At 42.7% G+C, this 25,081-nt stretch overlaps 1 protein-coding gene across 3 annotated transcripts in view; it reads right to left on the bottom strand.

The window, feature by feature from the left end:
* LOC310634369 (LON peptidase N-terminal domain and RING finger protein 1-like) overlaps positions 1 to 11,751 on the bottom strand; it is a 49,078-nt gene extending 37,327 nt beyond the window's left edge. For all 3 annotated transcript variants that reach the window (XM_083352684.1, XM_083352683.1, XM_083352685.1), the window contains exons 1-3: positions 10,513 to 11,751; positions 4,343 to 4,461; positions 788 to 910 (exon numbers count right to left, since the gene is read on the bottom strand). In XM_083352684.1, coding sequence (XP_083208810.1) covers positions 788 to 910; positions 4,343 to 4,461; positions 10,513 to 10,819 — 549 coding nt within the window. In that variant the 5' untranslated portion in view covers positions 10,820 to 11,751. The remainder of the gene's footprint in view (positions 1 to 787; positions 911 to 4,342; positions 4,462 to 10,512) is intronic.
* Between the last annotated feature and the right edge of the window lie 13,330 nt (positions 11,752 to 25,081).

The raw sequence follows: 25,081 nt of genomic DNA, 5'->3' as shown, positions 1-25,081 counted from the left end.
TCATTCTAAAGGAGAAACCTCACAGTAGAACCTGACTTCAGAGCAGTCTAAAAGGCTCGTGTCTCTCAGTTGGTTAAATATGAAGCTAGTCAGACGCAGGCTTCACTTTCTTCATGTTATACTTGTCAAGTCATCAAATCCATTAAGTTTTTTTTTTAAAAAAGAAATCTTCTTTTCCAAACCAGTATTCCTCAATCTCAAGAACATTAAAATATGTGGACTTTGATTCTCAGAACTCCCCAGCCAGCCTATTTAAAGTTGTTCGGTCCAAGAGATTGCACTACATAGAGAAATGATTTCTCATAACATTTACCAATACAAAAGCAACCTGCCTAACAATATATTTATTAGGGGTTAGCGAAGACCTACATTCTAAGGCCAAAATGTGACTCAGACCATAGTGAACATCATGCCCCACACCTCTCAGAAATGTTGTAAGCCTTTGCCCAGCATTACACAAAAATGACAAAACTGTGTGCAACCATAGACACATCCAATCATATTTTGCCATTTAAATCTTAATCTCTGTGTAGTTTAACAATTCTCTATCCCTAACTATTCTCAAACAAAGCAAATACTTTCTAAAAAAAATTACAGTGATACCCAATTGAAAAAGTATGAGTAGATACAACTTCATAAATTCCATCATCTACAGCACAAGAATCTCATCTTCTTTTACTGAAATCTCAAAAAAAAAACCAACCCAAAACCGCTGCCTCTTCCTAAGCAAACCAATTAAGCTTCCGACATTTAATCTCAAGGTGCTTAGTCATAATAATGCACTTACCTTTTCTATCTCATATTGAGCAGCATGGAAACTGGAGTTCAGTGTAAGGCAGTGTTGAAACTGCAGCAGGGCCTCTGATTGCTTCCCTAAGTCCAAGAGTACTTTCCCTTTTCTAAAAAAGCCCTGAAAAGAAACACAAAACACATTTCAGTTGCCTTCCTGAACTGTCATAACATTCTGCAGCCACGGCTGCAAATTGCCTTTGCATAATGCCAAAGGCGGCAGTTTTAGTCAATCAATCAACCAAATATATAGTAGGCAGGTTGCTACTTAAATCCTCCTCCCACGATTGGCAGAACCAAAGAATCACCCAGCTATATTCCCTCTAGTCTAGCTTGTCATTTATCAACTGGGCAACAGTGAAAGATGTTGTTGAAACAATAAAATGGCAATCAGGATAGGGATCATTCTCCCCACCAACTTCCACAATCCCTAAGCGCAGGAAAACAGTGATCACAAAATCTGAGACAACAGCTAAAGCCTCTCTTTCCCACCAGCACTTCTGGATGTGTGCTGAGATGGATGCTATATGGAGTCAAAAAAGAGTATACCAGAAGTATAGACTCAATGCATCTAGCTCAGAACTGTCTATGCGCTCGTGACCTCTTGGATAGACTACTGCAACGCTCTCTACATGGGGCTGCCCTTGAATACCACTCGGAGGCTCCAGCTGGTGCAGAATGCGGCCGCGCGAGTTGTGATGGGGTTCTCCCGATACTCCCATGTAACACCTCTGCTCTGCGAGCTGCATTGGCTTCCAGTTGTCTTCCAGGTGAGATTCACGGTGCTGGTGATGACCTATAAAGCCCTAAATGGCATGGGCCCGGATTATTTATGGGAGTATCTTTTGCCGGCGTTAACTTCCCATCGTCCTGTGCGCTCCCACAGAGAGGGCCTCCTCAGGGTGCCGTCGGTCAGGGAATGTCGACTGGCGGCCCCTAGGGGGAGAGCATTCTCTGTGGGCGCGCCTGCCCTCTGGAATCAGCTCCTTGTTGAGCTCCGGATGGCTCCCGGCCTTCGCTCTTTTCACCGCGACCTGAAGACTTGGCTATTTGAACTTGCCGGCCTGGACTGAGGGATTGGGATTTTAGATTTTAAATTTTAAATTTTAGAACATGTTTTATTGTTTAGGGCTACTTGGTTTAATTTATTTTAATTTTTGTATATTATGTGTTGTATATAGTGTTCTAATTGCCCTGTACACCGCCCCAAGTCCTTTGGGAGAGGGGCGGTATATAAATCCAAATAATAAATAAATAAATAAATAATATACCAAGTATATGTAATGTCCAATGTGTTGGTCTGTATATATGTATATCAATATGTAAACATACACATCAGAGAGAGAAAGAGGCAGAGAATTTCACTGAACCTTTTTATATTAGATTACACAGATATTCAAAATGCTGGTTAGGTATAATATGGAAATAGAACTTGGGAGACCCATGAAAACTTCATGAACACATTCATTAAGGTACTAGGACATGAGTATGACTCAAAGGAAACTATTTTTAATCCCAACAAGTGGCAGCACCTGATCAAACTACTCTGAGCACAGAACTTGGGAAGTTAAAAAAAAACCCATTGTAGAAAGGATGAAGGGGAAGAACATATTTACAAGAGAACTATGAAATGGCTTCAATTAATGCAACAATACAACTTCTTCACTTCTTTAATATGAAGAAACTAAAAGGCTAAAACAAAAGAGAGCTATCTGAAAATGCAAATAAAATTGGCCTTCCTCAAAAATATTCTATGCAATATTACCACAAACCTTTCTTCAAAATGTTCATACCCAAAATGTAGCAAAATGACAATCACACAGATTTCGATTCTTGCTTTGTCACACTCATAGGTTGAAGTGCTTTTTCAACACAGCCTAAAAGAACAAGTCTAGCAAGTGTTAAAGTATAATCCTTTATACTGATCAAACAGAAGCGATCAAATAGAAATTACTTCCCCCAAAAAATCAGTGCTTTGATTATTGTAAAAACTGATTAGCAACTATCATATTTGTGCATGTACCTTCAAGGGGGGGGTGTCAAAGAAATTATTTGGAAATACAGAAATATCAAAAGATAGGGGGAAAAGTTTTAAAAATTAGTGGAGGAGTACCCATGAGATCAAGTTTGAACATACGCTCAACTGAAGAATGTTAAGTGCTCCAAAATAGCATTTTCAAATTACTAATCACGGTGATGCCAAACTAGCAAAACATTAATCACGGCTCTACAATGCAAGCTCTCCTTTATAAACCTGCATTGTAACATCCCTCCACCCAAAGCATGCAAGTGGAGGAGTTTTCATTATTTTCTTCAGTTTATTAAAAACATACAATCGTAGACCAAACATACAGAAGTTAAACAGATTTACATAGCATCCAATAAAAAACTATTCCTACTTGCACTAATTATACCTGGGGAAGGAATAGTTTGTAATTAAGATAAAAGATTATCTCTTACTGCTAAAAGTGGTAGATAAGACATTTCAGAAGTATGTGCACTATTATCTCAGTTTCAAAGTCTATGTAAATACACAAATGGTCTTGGTAAGGAATACTATTATATTTAGCCACAAGTGCCATTGCGGGGAGAGCATCCATACATGCCAAAGTAAAGGCCCTCCTGTAAGATGGAACTAATTAGTGATACAGATATTGGGGAACTGTAAAAGGGGACTATCAGCAGAGATGAGAAGTGGTTGTTCTGTCTCTATGTAAATCAAGATTTAAAATTCTGTACTTGAGCTTTCCAGGCTACATTCAAGCCTGGCAGATACAGATGGAGGGATAAGCCACAATAAATCACTCATCCAGTATTTGGTTCCTCAAAGTAGACTGATATCTGTCAGAACAGGTTGGACTAAAGATTTGCCTCTCCAATCATGATGTCACCATACAGATTCCATCACTTGTTCCTCTCCCCATTGACATACAGAGTGGGAATTTTCTGGACAGCTCACTAACGGTTGTCCTATAAAATATTATGCTGACTGGATGTGCAAACTCCAATCACCAATTCTTTTAAATTTATCCAAATAGTATTGTCTAATTTTTGTGGAGAAATTTATTGTCAGGGAGCATAATATTGGTAAACACTGGGGATTTTTTACAAGGCAGTCTTGCAAAATTAACTAAGACCCCGGTTTTCCACTATCAAAGCTCAAACATTCAATATTTCCCAGAAATTCTCCTGACTGCAAATTTAGCTTATAGTTGAGCATTGATTGGTAAATTCCTCTTTGACTACAAGAGAATGTTCAGCTGAAGTCTGTGAACCTTCCAGAAGTAATTCAAGTTCTTCTTTAGCAGGAAATGGTTTTTAATCATTCTATTAGCGCATATGAGTCAACATTGGCTTGTACAGAACCAGGGAAAGCCTATATTGTATTTAAATAAGCAACTATATTAAGGAATATGTTCATTTTCCGTACTATTATTGCAACTGAGATCAAATGTAGCCTTTTCCAGAAATGCTATTTCATCTCACCGCTTAAAGGTTGAGAAGAACATATGCTTGTTCTGGATCACAACACACAGTTTTACACTCAACTCACTTCACATTCTTCTGGCTTCTGCTTGCACAGAATCTCCAAATCCTCAAGAGCCCCTTCATACTGCTGTATAGCCACATAAAGCTCTGATCTGCACACCCGTAATGTAAGATCATCTGGAGCTGTAGGACGAAGCAGAACATTTTACTGTTGTTCCCAAGAAATAATAAAAAACAAACGCTGTACAGTTGTACACACCAAGGCAATAAAAGAAAATCTCCAAGAAAGAGACATTGACTAGAATCAGCTGTGCTCATGTCCAATAAGTTTAGCTAATTTTTTTTTAAAAAAGTCACTAATTCTACTTTATTAACAAGAAGGATGGTCTCAAGTATCTGAAGATAGCTTATTCTGATACTGTCAAACAACTCTGTGCTTAAGGAAAAGATCTACTGTTTTCTTACTAGGAAAGATACAATGGTACTTGTATTATTTGAGGATGGGGATGATAGGAGTGAATGGTAAGGGAGAACTCAGCTCATCCACTGAGTAGATTTCCAGAATTAAAAAGTTATTCCATGACAGAAAGTCCCTATCAAAGAAGATTCCTTGACAATAAAGGTTATCTTATCTAACTTCACTAGCAGTACTCCTTTGGCATCTTCACATTTGGCAGGATTTTCTATGGCACCACTTCTGGTATGGTGTTGGTTCATGATAATGCTCACCCGCACACCACTAGATGCACCCAAGAATTTTTCAAGCAGTTCCGCTAGGATGTTTTGGATCACACACAAACACCCCCAATAGCCCAGAGTTGGCACTGAGCGACTACTACTAAGGAATTTCAAACCTTGTAAGACGTTATGACAAGTGCCTCAATTTGAATGATTATGTCCAAAAGTAATGTAAGATTGTAGTTTTCTAACGTGTATAATAAAAGTTCTGTATCTGCGAGTATCTGTCATTAATAACCAAATGGAGGTTTATTTCCGAATTGCCCTTGTACAATGTTCTAAGCATTCCTGATCTCCAAAACTTTTTCCATGGATCAGTTAAAATGGAAAAAAATAGATTTTTTTTAAAAAAATGCCAAATACAAGATTAATTTGATAGCATATTTTCATCTCATCTGCTTTGTGCTTATAAAGAAAAGTATAGTATAAATAGGGACGCGGTGGCTCAGTGGGTTAGGAAGCTGAGCTTGTCGATCAGATGGTCGGCAGTTTGGCGGGTCGAATCCCGAGTGCCGCGTAACAGAGTGAGTGCCTGTTACTCGTCCCAGCTTCTGCCAACCTAGCAGTTCGAAAGCACGTAAAAATGCAAGTAGAAAAATAGGGACCACTACGGTGGGAAGGTAACAGTGTTCCATGCGCCTTTGGTGTCTAGTCATGCTGGCCACATGACCACGGAGATGTCCTTGGATAAGTGCTGGCTCTTCGGCTTTGAAACGGAGATGAGCACCGGCCCCTAGAGTCGGAAATGACTAGCATGCATGTGCGGGGGAACCTTTACCTTTACCTATAGTATAAATGGTAAAAAGCTGAAATGCAGAAGCATTGTTTAATATTGCTCAGGCTATCAGCTCCTTCATAGTCCATGTTATAAATGTACCTGGACTAAATTCAAGGGCCACTAAATTTGTGTTCTATCCATATTAATTGAAGAAATCCTCCAATTAAGAAAAATTCAGGGTAGATGAAAATATTCCAGTATAAGCTCGCTTGTTGATTGAAACACCTGTACACTTGTCTCTGACTCATTGCAAAACAAGAGCTAGCATTTTATAACAGGCTGTTGGTGCATTATAAATGAGAGGGGTGTGCCATTTTCCACGCACAAGAAAGTCTGAATCAGAAAAGGAAGCCTGATTCTTAATTACTCATTCCTAAGTCCTAAGGTTTAAGTAGCATCAGCTTTATTTATTTATTTATTTATTTATTAGTTTTTATAAACCGCCCTTCTCCCGAGGGACTCGGGGCGGTGTACAGAGGAAGGGAAGGTATACAGACCGAACAATAAAATAATAAGAAACACTAATGCACACAAACTGGGACCCCAATTAACGCTATCATGCCAGGCCAGCCTGCTGGAACAAAAAAGTTTTTAAGTCGCGACGGAAGGTACGGAGGTCAGGGGCCATCCGGATTTCGGTAGGTAAGGTGTTCCAGAGGGCTGGCGCACCCACTGAGAATGCCCTCCCCCTGGGGGCCACCAGCCGACATTCCTTGAGCGGTGGCACCCTGAGGAGGCCCTCTCTGTGGGAGCGCACAGGACGGTGGGGTGCTGACATCGGCAGAAGGTGCTCCCGTAGGTAGTCCGGACCCATGCCATGTAGGGCTTTGAATGTCATTGTTAGCACCTTGAACTTCACACGGAAGGCAACCGGAAGCCAGTGCAGCGCACGGAGGAGAGGTGTGATATGGGAGTATCGGGAGGCTCCCAAGAGTGTCCGTGCCGCCGCACTTTGCACCAGTTGAAGCTTCCGAGTGGATCTCAAGGGCAGCCCCATGTAGAGAGCGTTACAATAGTCTAGGCGAGATGTCACAAGGGCATGGGTGACTGTACGTAAGGAATCCAGGTCTAGATAAGGCCGTAGTTGGCGAACTAGTCGAACCCGGGAGAAGGCCCCCTTGGTCACAGCTCCAATGTGGTCTTCCAGGGAGAGCTGCGAGTCTAGGAGGACACCCAGGTTGCGGGCCCTATCAGCCGGGGGAAGTAACTTGTCCCCAATGTTAAGCAGTGGGACGTTCTGACTCTCCTGGCTTGCCGGTACGTACAGCCATTCAGTCTTGTCCGGGTTCAGTTGAAGCCTGTTTCTCCCCATCCATTCCCGGACCGCTTTCAGGCAGCGGGACATCACGTCTAGGGCATCACTGATATTGTTAGGAGTTGAGATAAAAAGCTGGGTGTCATCAGCATACTGATGGTACCCTACTCCAAAACTGCGAATGATCTCACCCAGCGGTTTCATGTAGATGTTGAACAGGAGAGGCGAGAGGACCGACCCCTGAGGGACTCCGCAAGCGAGAGGCCTCGGGGTCGACCTCTGTCCCCCTGTCAGCACCGACTGCGAGCGACCCTGGAGAAAGGAGGAGAACCAACGTAGAACCGTGCCTCCCACTCCCAGTCCCCTGAGGCGTCGCAGCAAGATACCATGGTCGATGGTATCGAAAGCCGCCGAGAGGTCTAATAAGACTAGGACAGAGGAATGGCCCCTGTCCCGGGCTCTCCAGAGATCATTCATCAGAGCGACCAATGCCGTCTCCGTGCTGTAGCCCGGCCTGAAACCCGATTGGTACGGGTCTAGATAAACCGCTTCATCCAGGATCTGAGGAAGTTGGTGCGCCACCACGCTCTCAACAACCTTCGCAAGGAAGCGAAGATTGGAGACTGGACGAAAGTTATTCAAAGAGGATGGGTCCAAGGTGGGCTTCTTGAGGAGAGGTCTCACCACCGCCTCCTTCAAGGCGGTGGGGAAGTGACCCTCACTCAGAGAAGCAGAGATGACCGCTAGGAACCAGCCTCGTGTCGCCTCTCGAGCTGTATAGGCCAGCCAGGAAGGGCACGGGTCCAGTAAGCATGTGGAGGAGCTCAACCTTCTCATAATCCTGTCCACTTCCTTAGGAGTTACAGGATCAAATTCTTCCCAGATGACGTCGACAAGACTGTCCATGTCTTGTTCTTCCATCTCAGCCCAGTTGGAGTCCAGACCAGTTCGAATCCGAGCGATTTTATCCAGCAGATATTGACCAAATTCCTCGGCTCGACCCTGCAAGGGTTCCTCCCTCACCTCTTGGTTTAATAGGGAGCGAGTCACCCTGAACAAGGCAGCCGGGCGATTATCTGCGGACGCGATGAGGGTGGAAAAGTAGTTGGATTTTGCCACCCTTATCGCAGCGAGATAAGACCTGGTGAGGATTCTTAGTCGCAATCGGTCGGATTCGGATCGACTGGACCTCCAACGGCTCTCTAGGCCCCGTCTCCGACGCTTCATCTCCCGGAGCTCCTCGGTGAACCATGGGGCTCGCTGGGATCTGCGCCGGGTCAGAGGCCGCAAGGGTACAACTCGGTCCAGAGCCTCCGTGGCTGCCTTTTCCCAGGCTTCCACTAAGGCTTCTGCCGAGCTGTGAGCAGGGGGTGCATGCGAGTCCCTAAGCGCTGCCTGGAACTTATCAGGGTCCATTAGGCGCCTAGGGCGGTACCATCTGACTGGCACCGTGCACCCACGGTGGGGGGTGGCAAGGGGGAAGTCTAGCCGCAGGAGGTGGTGATCGGTCCATGACAGGGGCGTAATAGTTGTGGCACCCCCACCGACATCATCACGCCACCGTCCAGACAAGAACACCAAGTCTGGGTTGTGGCCTCTCTCATGAGTCGGCCCAGAAATTATTTGCAGCAGGTCCATGGCCGTCATGGAAGCCATGAACTCCCGAGCCAGTTCGGACGATCCTCCCAGGGACGGTAGATTAAAGTCGCCCAAGACCATGAGTCTTGGGAATTCAACCACCAACCCTGAGAGGACATCGAGTAGCTCGGGTAGGGCCGCCGCTGCACGATTAGGTGGTAGGTACGCCAGCAGCAGACCCAACTGCGCCCCTGGGCCGAATCTCAGTAGGAGAGACTCACACCCGACCATCTGAGGGACGGTGGTCTCTCGCGGGCTAAGGGATTCCCTGATGATAACTGCCACTCCCCCGCCCCTCCCATGAGCCCGGGGCTGGTGCAGTACCTGGAAACCTGGCGGGCAGAGGTCTACCAGAGGAACACCCCCCTCTGGGCCCAGCCAGGTTTCCGTGATGCAGGCCAGGTCCGCATGCTCACTCTCCACTAGGTCACGAATGAGGTGAGCTTTGTTAGCTGCGGACCTTGCATTCAGGTAGACCAGCCTTAGCATGGGAGGGTGCGCACCTTTGCTCCCGGGTCCTCCGGGGGAGAACAGAGGGTCGGAGCGTCTCACCGCCTGTACAGAGCGGAGATGACACTCCCGGTGACGATACGGCCCTCTGTCTGTGCACCTTCTGCCATTCCCCACCATCCAAAGCTGACTTTAATGTAAGTTTTAAGATTACAGATGAAATGAGATGATTTCCCCTAGATAATAACAGAATATCATCTTTTTTCCCCCTGACAAAGACACTTTTAACATAAAAGTATGTTAAAAGAAATTTGGTATATCTATCATCATGACATCACCATAATAGGAAAGCAGCATTCGTTGAATCCCTGCTTGTTCAGTAACTAGTAAAGAAATAAAGACTCCATGAAACCTTAACCTGCAGTGTACAAGAACAATAATCATTTCAACACTGAAAATGGTGCTCTGAAGGAATTCTCTCACCTTAGCCTTTGAGGTAGGATTAAGATTCCCTTAAAATTGGAGGAAGGGGTTAAGATTCCCACATAATTTGGGAAAGGTCACAACTGCTCATAGCTGTTACTTCAGAAACTTCCAAAACTTCAAATCACAGAAATGATACCGAAATATTATAAAGATCTGCTCTATTTTATTTTTGCCATCCATGAACAGTTAAAGATGGCTCCACAGCCTCCAAGGAGGCCAGCAAATTACATAACGCATTTTTTTAAAGCAACCTAAGGAATAATCGATCCCCCAGGAACAACTAACTCTCCTATCACCATAGGCACTTTAGATTTAGATTTAATTTTCTGATGTGGCCAATACCATTGTTTCACCTCAGTGGATAAAATCTGCAACAGAAGCCAACTATTAGTAAGCCTTTTTTTTTTTTTTTGCTTAAAAGAAGGAAAATCTCAAGTTTGTCAGCAAGGCACAAGCGGGTGACCCTGTCCACCCAAAATTTGTATCTCGCCCCGTGTGACCAGTAAAATCACCAGCCTTAAGGAAGGGGATAGCTAAGTCAGTGAAAAGGGCTGCCAAGAATTGTCCCTCGCCTGCTTACACAATGCAGCCAGCGAGACGGTGGCAAGTTTGCATAACCAGGGAGTAGCATCTGGCGGTCGGTCCCCGCGCATACCGCCAAGTCTCGCTTCCCCTTCGCCCCGTCGTTCAACCTCGCAACACATTCTTTTTTATTATTATTAAAGAGTTTTACAAAAACAAAATTTTACAATATATCCCCAAATCCCTCCCACCCCAAACCCGCCCACTTCCCCCCCCCTCACTTCCCAGAGCTAAATACAGGATTATAGTTACGACCTCGCAACACGATCTTAAAAAGCACCTGTGGGGCTAGCACGGCAAACCTTACCCCAATCGATTCCCTTCTGAAGTGTCCTCAGCGCTTCCTGGAAGTCCCTGTTGCTCACCAGCTCCTGCAGGTCCCTTTTCAACCGGGCCACCTTGGCGGCCGGAGCCAAGCCCTTTTCGAGCAAGTTCCCCAGGAGGACGTTGGAGCTCGGCGTCCGCGAGCCCAGGAGCCCGAGCGTCTCCCCGCAGAGGCGGCACTTGGAAGGCAAGGTTTCGCCCAGGCATCTCCTGCAGAAGGAATGGCCGCAGGAGACCGTCACCGGGTCCCAGAGAACCAGGCGACAGGAGGGACAGAGGAAGAGCTCCATGCTTCTGCACTGCCGAAAGAGGGCGGGAGGCGGGAATCCGGAGGGCTAAACGGGACTCCGGAGGGCAGCGGGCAAAGGTCGACGGCTTCCTAAGAGCAGCGAAGATAGGCAGCCGAAAGGGCCAGTGGGAGACTTGCGCAAAGCCTGAACTTCATCCCAATTGTTTTGCCCTCTCCTACCAGCTTGCTAGACGGGAGTAACCCGCCGGCCCTTAAAAGTCCCAAACTTCCATTGCTGAGCACATTGGTTTGTGCTTAAATTGTAAGCCGCCCTGAGTCTTCGGAGAAGGGCGGGATATAAATGGGATTAAAATAAATAAACAAATAAGTTCCCTATGCCTTCCCCACCCCCCACCCCCCGCCTGGAGGAATTTCTTCGACTTCCGAAGGAAAGAAAAAAACAACAACACAAAGCTGCTCGCTCCAGGCGCTGGAACATTCCAACAGCCCCGCAAAGCAAACTCGTCGGTTTCTGCTTCACTTCGCGCGCAAGCAAGCGGGTTTGCTTTCCGCGCCGCGACCGCTAAATCAACAGCTTCATCTCGGCCCCCCGCGCCGCCTGAGCATCCGGCGCTCTCCGGCCACAGCTGGCTGGTTGCCTCCCAAGTCTTTGAATGGTTTTAATTCAGCAACGCTCTTGCCGCCAATCAACGGGCAGTCGCCGGAGAAGACGATCCCCGAAGGTGGATCCCTTCATTTCGACCGGGCCGATCTCTTAGCCTGGCAGGAGACGGCATCCTTTTTTTTTTTTTTTTCCTAGTTAGCCAGCGACCAGGAGGCGGAAGGTGTCGCGGCGTGGGACGAATTTAAAGGAGGAGGGGCCCCAAACCAGTAACTTTTCCGCCTCCGCGCAGTCTATTGCCTTTATTTACGCCGAGTCTGTTTTTCAGCTACCGGATTGTTCGAATGAATGACCTTCTGCACAGACCAAAGACACAAAATTACCACCGCCGCCGCCGCCGCCACCACCACCACCAACCCCCGAGGCCGGAATATTACATAAAATCAGGAGCAGCCCCGTGAGATGGCGTCGGAGAGCCAGCTGATTGGCTGCCAGCTTCGGCCGGCCCCCACTGCGAAAGAGACGTAGCGAAGTACGTTTCATAACCTCCGAGAGGGATGAAAGTTGGGAGTCGCGAACCGGTCGGGCTGAAGAAAGCGGGAGGGGCCGCGGCGTCTTGCCTCCTGCTTCGTTCGGCCTTGACGTCGCCGAGAAGTTGCTTTCCTAAAGGCAGAAGTGTAAGCCGGAACGTCCCGCTTCCCGCTGCGGCGTTCCGAAATGCTGGCACCTCTTGACTCCTTCCCCTGACATTGTCTTCTTCGGGTTATTTATTCCAGCGTTTCCCAACCTTAGGAACTTGAAGATGCGTGGACTTCAACTCCCAGAATTCCCCAGCCAGCATAGCTGGCTGGGGAATTCTGGGAGTTGAAGTCCACGCATCTTCAAGTTCCTAAGGTTGGGAAACGCTGATTTATTCGTTCCTTGGATGGAACGATGCAATCCGACGAACTGATACGAGCGTAAAAGAGAATGCGACCGATGTGGCTCGTAAGAGCACAGTCCTGTGGGAAGTCAGCCCCCCCACCCCCACCCCAGAGAAAGAAATATGTTTGGAAATATTTAAAAAGCAGAATATATTTCCCTTAAAGGGTTTTAAAAGCAGAAACCAACCCCGCCCCCCCCCCAAGTCTCTCTGTCCCAAACAGAAACCAAGGCTGCAGAACTGCAGATGTGATAATCTTGTCAGAAAGACTGGAGTCAGGAAACGCGGATTAGGAAGAAAGATCCCTAGAATCAACAATCCCTCACACCAAAAACCATCAGCCACAGCCCCAGGGAAGCAGGGTAGGGACCTTTGGGACATCATAGGATTAACCTACCACCGTCAGAATACCAGAAAGGCACACTCAAACTCAGGTCAAAGTTTATGCCACAAGAACAACTCCAAACAAAAGGCTCAAGAAGGTATAAAAACCCACTTCCTATAATAACAAGTCAGTATAGGCCACAGCAGTTCCTGCTTGGACTGTTAGGTTCCACTTTACATTTTGGTAAAATAATAATAATAATAATAATAATAATAATAATAATAATAATAATAATAATAATAATAATAATAATAATAATATAATGATGATGATGATGATGAAGGAGGAGGAAGGGACCTTGGAGGTCATCTAGTCCAACCCCCTGCTCAGGCAGGAAACCCTATACCATTTCAGACAAATGGCTATCCAGTCTCTTAAAAACTTCCAATGTTGGAGCATTCACCACTTCTGGAGGCAGGTTGTTCCACTGGTTAATTGTTCTAACTGTCAGGAAGTTTCTCAGTTTTAGGTTGCTTCTCTCCTTGACTAGTTTCCATCTGTTGCTTCTTGTCCTGCCTTCAGGTGCTTTGGAGAATAGTTTGACTCCCTCTTCTTTGTGGCAGCCCAAGATATTGGAACACTGCTATCATGTCACCCATCGCCCTTCTCTTCATTAAACTGGACATACCCAATTCCGGCAACTGTTCCTTATATGTTTTAGCCTCCAGTCCCCTGATCATCTTTGTTGCTCTTTTCTGTACTCTTTCTAGAGTCTCGACATCTTTTTTACATCGTGGTGACCAAAACTGGATGCAGTATTCCAAGTGTGGCCTTACCAAGGCATTGTAAAATGGCATTAGTACTTCACGTGATCTTGATTCTATCCCTCTGTTAATGCAGCCTAGCACTGTGTTGGCTTTTTTGGCGGCTGCAGCACACTGCTGGCTCATATTGAAGTGATTGTCCACTAGGACTCCAAGATCCCTCTCACAGTCACTGCTACTGAGCAAGGTACCACCTATACTATACCTGTGCATTTGGTTTTTCCTGCCTAAATGTAGAATCTTACTTTTTTCACCACTGAATTTCATTTTGTTAGATAGCGTCCAATGTTTAAGTCTGTCCAGATCCTCCTAACCCTATCTTCTGGAGTATTGGCTATTCCTGCCAGCTTGCTGTCATCTGCAAATTTAATGAGTTCCCCATCTATCCCCTCGTCCAAATCGTTGATGAAGATGTTGAAGAGCACTGGGCCCAGAACAGAGCCCTGGGGCACCCCACTACACACTTCCTTCCATGTAGATGCAGTTCCATTGAGGACCACACGCTGAGCACGGACAGTCAGCCAGCTACAAATCCATATGGTGGTGATGCTATCTAACCCACATTTTTCTATCTTATCAAGTAGTAGGTTGTGATCTACTTACTTACTTACTGAAGTCCAAGTAAATTATATCCACAGCATTCCTCTGGTCCACTAATTTTGTCACTTGGTCAAAGAATGCAATAAGATTTGTCTGGCATGATCTGTTTTTGACAAACCCATGTTGGCTTTTGGTAATGACTTTGTTTGCCTCTAGGTGTTCGCTGATTCATTGTTTGATTATCTTTTCCAGAATCTTCCCAGGTATTGAGGTCAGGCTGATAGGTCTGTAGTATCCTGAATACATTTTTTCCCCTTTTTTGAAAATGGGAACTATATCAGCTCTTTTCCAGTCCTCTGGTAGTTCCCCAGTGCTCCAGGATCTTTGAAAAGTATAGTTCAGTGATTCTGAGATCACATCTGCCAGTTCCTTGAGAACCTTGGGGTGTAATCCATATGGTCCTGGTGATTTGAACTCGTCTAGGCTGGACAGGTGCTCACCATTTTCTTGCCCATCTTAACTTGTGTTTCTATTCTGTCTTTTATGGCACTGTTTTTGATAGGTTGGACTGTTTTTTCCCTTTGTGTAAAGACAGATGCAAAAAACGAGCTTTCTCCCTGTTGCTTGTCACCTTCTTGCCACTTTCCCCTACTAATGGACCAATCATTTCCTTAACATTTTTCTTGTTTTTTACATGTTGAAAGAAGCTTTTTCTTTTTTCTTCAAGAGCCATCTTTCTGTCTGGCTCTCCTCGTTAATAACCTGCAACCTTTTTTCTAAAGCATCACCCTGTCAACAAAAGTGCGTATAGTCAAGGCTATGGTCTTCCCAGTTGCAATGTATGGCTGTGAAAGCTGGACCATAAGAAAGGCTGAGCACCAAAGAATCGAGGCCTTTGAACTATGGTGCTGGAGAAGACTCCTGCGAGTCCCTTGGACTGCAAGGCGATCAAACCGGTCAGTCCTAGAGGAGATCAACCCTGACTGCTTTTTAGAAGGCCAGATCCTGAAGCTAAAACTCAAATACTTTGGCCACCTAATGAGAAGGAAGGACTCACTGGAGAAGAGCTTAATGCTGGGAAAGATTGAGGGCAATAGAAGAAGGGGACGACAGAGAATGAGGTGGCTGGATGGAGTCACTGAAGCAGTAGGCGTGAGCCTAAATGGACTCCAGAAGATAGTAGAGGACAGGAAGGCCTGGAGGAACGTTGTCCATAGGGTCATGATGGGTTGGACACGACTTCACAGCTAACAACAACAACAACTAGTAGTAGTAGTGCCTTTTTTAAAAAAAATATGGGTCGGACACAACTTTGCAACTAACAACAAATGTTGTTTATTCCAGGCTTGGAATGAACCATGATGAAGACTTTTCCTTCAACAATTTGGCATCCAGGATGGGACTCCAAGCTAACCTCTCCAATGGACTGAGACTGGTAAGCCCCATCTTGCCGGCAGCAGACCCGTTGTGTCTGTGGATGGATTTCCCAGGACCTGCCCATGTGGAGCCAGGGTAGTAAAGGCAGTTTTGGGTTTGAGCTCAAGCACTGCTTTGGAAACAGGATGAAGGTGACTACCTCTAAATTTTAACTTTAAAGCCCAGTGGAGTGAGAAAAATGTGTGTATGTCTCTGTGTGTGTGACTGAGAAGACCCTTTTCCCAATCACAGTTGGATTTTGATCCCTTTGGCCTTTCCTAACCGCAGAAAGGATCTGTTCAAGTGGCAGACCCTGGAAAGCATGGGGGTTTGGCCAGAGTGCAGGACCTTTTGTTAGGGAAAAGGGAGAGGCTGTGTAAAAATGGAATGGAATGAGTGAATGAGAGAATTGGATTTGGGCAACCAGCTGGTAAGGCCCTGTAAGCAAAGCCCCAAGTTAGGAAATTAAGCCTCAGGCTAGGAGTGTCTATTACTTCTGGAAAGCAAGCGGAGGTCCTCCCGGACTTTAGTGAGTCCAAAAACTGAAGAGAGGAAAAGGACAAGGACAAGGCCAGGGAAGGAGGTGCACATACTCACTGCGGGGAGCAGCTGGAGTCCTCACGGACCCCTTTTTGGTCTGAAAACTATAGACGGGGCAAGGGGCTTCACTAGTAACCCCAAAATCCAGCGGAGACGAAGTGAATCCTTATATTGGGAATAGGGAAACGTGGGAAGCTCTTGCTCGAGGGTCATGGTAGGCTCCCCAATGGAAAACTTGCCTGAGGCCTGGGATGGGAATCAGCTACTTGTTCAGGCAGGTATGAAAAAGAGATAGGTACAGAAACTATTTTTTTTAAAAGGACTTTGCTCAGGGCTTTGCTGGGAAACCAATTTGGCTAAATAAAGGTACTTAAAGGGAAAATAAGAAATAGTGATTCTCTCTCTCTCTCCCTCTCTCTGAAGGCTACTGCTAAGCTTGTAAGCCGCCCTGAATCTTCGGAGAAGGGCGGGATATAAATGGAATTAAAATAAAATAAAATAAAATTTGTGCCTTCCCTAATTTGAGTTAACTGAGATTTATGGTGGGAATGACTAGGATGAGTAAAACTAAGACTCCTGTTTCCCTTTTCTGTTCTCTTTTCCTTGTCTTTGTGTGTGTGTGTGTCAAAGTCTTTGTGTCTGAGGTAAATGTGACTGTTAATTGTTTCTAATCCAAAGAGAAAAGAATTTTAATGTTCTGCTAGAAATTCTGCTTAAATTAAGCCACCAAAGGTGGCTTTCTGTCTGGCTCTCTTCTTCAGTAAACTGCAACCTTCTTTCTAAAGCAGTCGCCATGTTGTTTATTGCCAGCTTGGACTGGACCATGATGAAGACTTTTCCTTAGGTAGTGCCTAGATATAATTTACATAGAAGCAAGCTGCAGCATCTCCCAGTGCAAGATTTTTACTAACTCTGATTGATTCAGTCTTGGGAGAAGAATATCTTCAACAGTACATGGGCCTCAGGCTCCTTGAAGAAAGGATGACTCTGAAAAACATGCTTCCAAATTATTCAGGTTATTTGTGCAGAAGTAAACCCAAGGAATTAAATAGTAGGTTTTTATAGGAGGACATCTTTAAGAATGGGAAAAAAGATCACTGTATATAAACCCTATTGTAATTATGAAGGGTTTGACTAAACAGCCAGTTCCATTCAGTCAGCATGGTGAAAAAAACACCAGTTTGCTTCTAGTGTAACTTACAAGAATATTGTTGTCTGGAACAACAATCCTGCATACATTGCATAAAGTGCAAGCAAGGGCCAGTGGCAGGCAGCAAACTGGACATCTCCAACCAATGTCTGTGGAGATTTTCAGTCATTTTCAGTCAGAACTGAAGAAGCTTCTTGGATGAAAAGCGAAACATCTTCAAGGAAAAAATCAAAGTCCAGTTGCCTTTTGAAAAAGCACCTTTGGGATCTCCAAGCAATGCACACAGACACAGGTGCGTGCACTGAAAGACAGTGTTTTCCTAAGAAACATTTTTAGCTTGAGATTTAGCTTGTTGAATAATGACTTGTGGTTCATGCTAGTTTTTATCAACCTCAGCAATTTTAGGATATGTGGATTTACAACTCTCAAAATTTCACCAGCCAGAATGCTGGGAAGTTAAAAGTCCATGAATCTTGAAGTTGCTGAGGTTGAGAAGCATCGGTTTATACTATGAGCTGGTGGAAGTAAATCCTGGTCAATGAATTGGGACAAGATTGATTTGGGTTGTTTTGAAAAGATGAAAAAAGTTAATGTTATTTATTGTTGTTGACTCTTTAACTTTTAGGGATCCACACAATAACCCAGACCACAGTGTGGTGTAATATGGCATCAGAATGTGGTGATTTTCAATATTTGAAGCCAACCTTTAGAAGCTAGATTACTGGTCTTCCTTCCCAAACCTGCTATTTAATCCAAATATTTGATCATATCTCCCAAATTTCTCTAAATTTATTGTAACTTATGAAAAAACTTCAAACAACAAAATCAGACTTTGGAGTCATGATTAATCATATCACCAGAGGGGAAAAATGCATAGGTAGGGTACAAAAATCCAACAAAAATGCATCATAAAAATATTTGCGGTAGCAGAATATTGAAGGAACACAGCAAGTTAATTTGGGAGAATGGATCACAAGTCCCTGTATTCAGTAATGCCAAAATATTAGGAAATCATCATAGGTTGTTACAACACCTTTGTAGAAACGATCACAGCAAATCTTAGATTATGAAATCTAGTTTGGAAATTAAGAGTTGTTTTCCTGCAGAATAATCTTTATCTCACAACCCTGCTTATCATTTTAATAAGTACAGAAAATTTCCCTCTAATTGGCATTTACACATTACATTTTAGTTTAAGAGACAGTTATGAGATGTAATTTCAAAGAAAACAATGTGGTTGCTATGGCAATATACACACAGCTTCATGCAAATTAATAATTCAAGATTTTTAAGAATCACAAAACCAATAATTTCATTCATCCAGAGAGGTCAAGTATAAGATAAACAAATCATAAATTACATGTTCCTGTGGTACTGTCTTTTTCATTGCTTTTATAAGGTAGCAGTCTTTATAATAGTATCTAAATTATATGCAGTTAGTACTTGCTTAGCTAGCATAACTGGGACAGGCAACTCCGTTGTTAGGAATTATGGCCAATAAGTGAAACATCATGTAACCACTATGGACTTATGACCTGCTGCAATAATTAAGTGAGACATTATGTGATCGTAACTTCCAATTTTACTGCCACCTTCTCCATTCTGCTTGTTGCATGCCAGTTGCAAAGCACACAACTGGCAAACACAGTGCCACAGCAACACTGCATAGGTCATAAATGCAATGACTGGTTGCAAAGGTAATTTTTTCACTGCCATCATAACTTTGAAGAGTTGCTAAACAAGGTGGTTGACAAGCGAAGTCTACCTGTAATTCTGTCTTCATGGAGATTGGTTTGATATATTTTTCTGCCTACTTTTTGTTAAGCTTTTAAACAGGGAAAAATGAGGGTATCTAATTTGAATCAATTCAAATTAACAGATGTCTGATGTGTTTCAAAACGGGGATCAGCCCTCAGGATAGCTTTGTGCCATCTAAAATTAATATTAAAAAAAGCATCTGAATTTCAGTTGTAATCAACATAATGGCACATCCTACTTCAATTCTCACCCAATCCTGAGGAACTCTAAGTCATTATTTCTCATATTCTATCAATGTTGAAAAAAACAGGAATTGCCAAAACCCCATTATTTCAACAAATTTATGTGTTTCCAGTGACAAACTCAGGCTGCATTCCCAAGTCAGTATAGGCCACAGCAGTCCCTGCTTGGACTGTTAGGTCCCACTTTACAGTTTGGTAAAATATAATGTGCAAGATTTATTTAACAATATGTTCTACTTCAGATAAAACAATGTTTTAAATGATTAGAATAATTACAGCATTTAACATATAATACAAGTTAGTCCTTGTTTAGCAATTGCCTCAGATAGTTGGCAATTAAAAAAAGTAACTTTGTGACCAATGCCTGCATTTAGGACAACAAAAGCCTTCAGTATGAAACTGATTAAGGTCTGCTCCGTTTCCAGCAGCTACCAGTCCCCCATCAAGTAACTAAGATCACAGAGCTTAGCTTTTTAGGGAAGTGCAGCTCAGGAAGAGATGGCTTGTGAGAGGGTAGGAAAAAAGAAAGAAAACCAGGTTCAGACAGAGAAAGCTGTATAAGGGAACTTTATATGAATGAGACAGAAGCAACTAGCAATTTTCACAGCACCTTTGTCTCTCAGTCACGTGGTTCCATGTGTATCATTTTGCTGGAACCAACTGCAGCCACTAAATGAGGACTACCTGTAGTTTAACCTGTGGCAGGAGCATGATGTTATAGTGTAGATGTGAGACTTGCTGACAAGAGCTTTTCCGAAGAGCAAGAATAGAGCCTGCAGTGTGCCAGTGGAAGCAGTAGATGGCACTCTTCCCTCAGTGTTGTAGATCAATATTTATCAATGTTGGCAATTTCAAGATTTGCAGACTTCAACACCCGAAATTCCCTAGCCAGCATGCTATGGAATTCTGGGAGTGGAAGTTCACACATCATAAAGTTTCCATGATTGAGAAACACTGTTATAGACTGATTTTCTCATATACACAGAGAAACTCTTATCACACCCCAGAGCACTCCATGCCAGGAACCTCTCCTTAAAAAGGTAAAAGTATCCTCACATCAGGCTCTGTTGCTAATGACAACATAGATACAACCTTGCAGCTTTCTTGCCTACAATACAGAACTAGTTGGCAACTGCCTTCGTTAAATCATTTTCTTTCTGTAAATGACAAGAGATCAGCCACAATCAATCTTCTATATACAGTACATTCTTACTCTAGCAGTTTAAGGCTAGTGGAAACACACCTAGAACATAAGCAGGAATCTTTTAAAAGGGCTTTTTATAAGTAGCACAAGGATATGGTTTAGAGGCAGAAAGTACCTGTGGCAGACCCAGCAGCCATGATAGCTGACTGAAAAGTGTGTAAATCAAATGAGTATCAAACAATACATTGTATTTACTGTTGTTTTCCACTGCCAATCTTAGCAACTACTTATTGAGATTAGTTGCATTCCGTAAGTTTCCAGTAATTCTCTTCTCACAAGCACATTTGACCAAAACCTGAACTCTTTTGATTTCTCTGGCCTGGTTGCTCTCTTCCTTCTGCTTGACTAATATTAGGAAGACCCTTTATCTTTATCTCTTTATCCAACCCTCTGTGATTAAAGTAGCCAATCGTAGCCAGATCATAAGGGTTATTTTTACTTGAGGAGATACCTGCCAACCATTGGACGAATTCTCCTCCAAGCTCATATTATCATGGCACCTTTCTTGCAATGCCTTTTTTTTTATTTGTTTCACCTTGCTTGGGCAAAATTGTGTGTCTTTGTCTGTGGGTTGATAAGTCCATGGTAGCCTTGATTCAAAAATATGGGGTTAAGACAGCTAAAGGTCCTCCTCGAGCACAAAGTCCAGAAGTGGTTCCCAAGTAGAAACAAAAGTGCTTATGTTCTTTTATCAGCACAGTCAATTTGGCCATCTCTGCTAATCCCATCAGCTTTTGTAACCATTCCTCCATGGCAGGAATCGAGGGATCTTTCACTTTTTTTTTTTTTTTATTGAAAAGTTTTACAATACAATTTTCCATTAAAAACCCCCATCCCCCTCCACCCTCCCCTCCCTACCTCCCCCCTACCTCTTCCCTCCCCTACCTCCCCCCCACCCCCCTCCCCCCCCCGGACTTCCCAGAGCTAAATACAAGGTATATATATATAAAAGCAATCATAAGCAACCATATACTAACAACCATAAATTCTAAAATCCATCACTCTCTAACTTATATAAGAACAAACAAAACTTAACATTATTAAATATATATAAAAAAAATAGGAAAAGAAAAGAAAAAACACGAAAGAAGACTTATTCGAATGCTAGATAAAACTTCTTAACCCTATACTTATTCTGGATAAACTCAATCCACTTTCTCCATTCCATAATATAACGTTCTTGCGAGTGATCTTTCAAATAAGCCGATATCTTCGCCATCTCTGCCAGGTCGGAAACCTTTAAAGTCCATTCTTCTATGGTCGGCAGCTCCTCTTTCTTCCAATATTGTCCTATCAAAAGTCTTGCTGCCGTGACTAAATTCAGCATCAACTTAGAGTCCACCACTGTAGCATCATCAATTATTCCCAACAAAAAAAATTGCGGACAAAACTTTATCCTCCTTTTAAAGATCTTCTGTATATTCCACCAGATTTTAATCCAAAAGGCCTTAACCTTTTTACATGTCCACCATATGTGAAAATATGTTGCATCTTCAACCCCGCACCTCCAACACTTAGGCTGATAATTCGGGTACATACTTGCAAGCTTTTTAGGATCTAAATGCCATCTATAAAACATCTTATAAAAATTCTCTCTTAAATTTTGAGCTTGAGTAAATTTCACATTCCTCACCCAGATCTTCTCCCACATGTCCATTGTAATAACTTCCTGAATATTTTGGGCCCATTTTATCATACAGTCCTTAACAAGCTCTGTTTCTGAATCAATCTCTATCAATGCAAGATATATCCGTTTAATGTGTGCAGGTCCCTGATTTCTAATTTGCTTTATCAGATTTTCATCAATCGTTGCAAATCCAATTTTCTGGTCTTCTTTCCACCTGGCCCGTAGCTGAGTATATTGAAACCATGTTTGTACAACCTTCTCTTCTCGCAAGAAGCTATATGATTTCAAGCACCAAACATTCCTTTCCAAACTTAAAATTTCCTTGTAGGTAGTCTCATCGTGTTTGAAACCAGCATGTATATTTTCTATTGCGTGTTTTGGAATTGCCCACAATGGTATCTTACAACTTAGCTTATGTCTATACTTCTTCCAAACTCTCAGCAATGCCTGTCTTAAAATATGCGTCCTAAACACAGTACCTACCTTCTTATCATACAACAAATATGCATGCCAGCCAAACAACAAATCATGGCCCTCAAGATTTAATAACCTCGATTGCGTCAAATTGATCCAATCACTTATTCCTACTAATGCAGCAGCTTCATAATATAATTTAAAATTAGGCAATTTAAGGCCACCTCTCTCACGAATATCCTGCATAATCTTAAGTTTAACTCGTGGCTTTTTCCCTGCCCACACAAATTTATTGATACCACGCTGCCATTCCTCCAAATTAGAATCTTTCTTAAGAATCGGTATCATTTGGAATAAAAATAAAAATTTGGGCAGGACATTCATTTTCACTGCTGCAATCCGTCCCAACAAAGTCAATTGCAATTTTTGCCAACTCTCCAATTCTTTTTGAAATTCAAAAAGGATCTTTCACTTTTGTGCATATCTGCCGTCACCATAAATAAAATCAGAGTTCCTTTTTTTTTCCAGTTCTCTTTCCATTAGACCCAGAAGGAAAGTTTCTGGTTTAATCTTTATGTTCGCTTTAAGAATTTTCTGCATTAACATACCAATCCTGCTCCAATATTTCTTTCCTTATTACATGTCCACCATAAATGATGAAAAGTCCCTTCTTTACATTTACATTTCCAACATTCATTTGAAATACCTTTATACATTCTAGTTAACGTATCTGGTGTTAAATACCAGCGATGCATCATTTTGTAAAAAAAAATCTTTTAGGTTATAATTTAATGTGAATTTTAAGCCTTCTATCCACATATTCTTCCATTGTTCAAATATCACATTATTTGCGCTTGAGGTGAGAAAAAATGATATTATGATTTTGGGTTTTACCAATTAGACTGATTTGCCGATACAGAAATGGCTAGTGCATACTACTATAGAAATGTAAAAAGTTGAAATTTGCTTTTAACGTCTGATTTTACTGCAACAGAGAGAGTCAGAAGTCAATGCCTTTTGTTTCTTCCCCTCCCTTTTTTCACACCTTTTTGTTTTGTTTGTCCCCTACTATTTGCTTTTGTATTTTCACATTTTATGTTATAAATGAATAAAACTAATTTAAAAAGACAGCTAAAGGTCAAAATAAGATGCAACGAGATAAGTGAAGAATGCTAAGAATAATGCTTCTTATTCAAAAATAGAAAGAAAAAAATAGTATTTCATTAGTTCAGTGAGAATGACAAAGTGGTACCATATAGCAAAGAATAGAGATAAGAAGTTTTTTTTTTTACTGCTGCTATTCTCCAGCCTTTGCATACCGACACAGAACTGGGTAGTTAGCGTGAGTTTGCAAATCCCACTAGTGTGATTACTTTATGGCACAATGTGCTATATAAATCAATTAAATTAATGGTGTTAACTGTAAAGGATGGAGAGAATGGCCTAGAAGGACAGGAGAAAGAGCCACTACTAAGGCAATGATGAGATAAGCACAGGTTGAGTCCCTAATTCACACAAAAATAAAGGGAGAAGGAGGAAAAAACATCCAAGTTGCCAGATTCTGATGCTACAGATATTCTTCAGGTTACAACTTCTTGTTCAGCAATTGTTCAAGCTTATGATGGTCCTTGGAGTTCTGCCCATCGCAGCATTGCTACATTTAGATGATCACTAACTATGTTTGGTGCCTAGCTGGCAATTACAACATTGCAGCAAACTGCAGTTATGTGAACAAGATTTCCTGTGTTCTTTGCCGATTTCCCACAAGCAAAGTCAATGGTGAAGCTGACAGGAAGCTGCAAGTCAATCATGTGAGATTTCTGGTTAATGACAGCAACCAGGACTGCCAGGATTGCTGTCACTAAGCACCAGAGCCACATGAACCATGTCACTTAATGACAGTAATGTCAGTCCTTACTGCTATTGTAGCCTTCCATAGAGTGGTTCCAATAAAAGTAGTTTCATATTTATAAGGCTTTGGTTTCTTAGTCTGGCCTATTTTACAAGGCTAATTTTAACCATGGCTTGATATACTTTCTTTGATCATGGACATACCATAATGCCATCAATATATTGTTCATACTGATTATATGAGCTTCCACTGATCTAATTTTAAAGCCATTTAAATGACTGCCACCATATTTTATAGCAGCCAGCCCTCATGTAATATTACCTTTCATGTAATTGCCAGGTTTAATAAAGCCAACTGCAATTGCTATTTCAGTTCCTTACTTAAACTTCTCCTCATAAATTATATGGCATCACTACCTCATTCAACACTAAGCTTTTATTTTAAGTAAGTATAATGTCCTGCCTTGAATACAATCATCTTCAGAGGGCATGGCCTGCAAATGAACTATTCCTAGAGTAGCACAGATTGAATATGATAATTAGTGACAGAATATTATTAAATTACAGAAAAACGGAATAACAGATTTGGAAGGGACCTTGGAGGTTTTCTAGTCCAAAGCCTGCTCAAGCCAGAAACTCTATACCATTTCAGATGGTATATGTCTGTTGGGTGGAGGATGAAAAACCAAATACAGGTATGTAATTGAAATGCAACAACTTGTATGAAGACAAGATTAGTTGGCTAACCCACTACTTGTGTCTTGAACAAGACCATGTGTGTGTTGGGGGGGTGTTGGGTGTTTCATTACAGGCCTCATTCATTTATTGATCATTCCTAATATGAAGCCTCAATAAAACGAGCAAACATGAAAAAGAGCAAAACAAGCA

The sequence above is a fragment of the Vipera ursinii genome (genome assembly GCF_947247035.1).
Source record: "Vipera ursinii genome assembly, chromosome: 2".
NCBI classification, from domain to species: domain Eukaryota; kingdom Metazoa; phylum Chordata; class Lepidosauria; order Squamata; family Viperidae; genus Vipera; species Vipera ursinii.
Note: the sequence above shows the minus strand (reverse complement) of the source record. Positions and strands in the feature narration are given on the sequence as shown.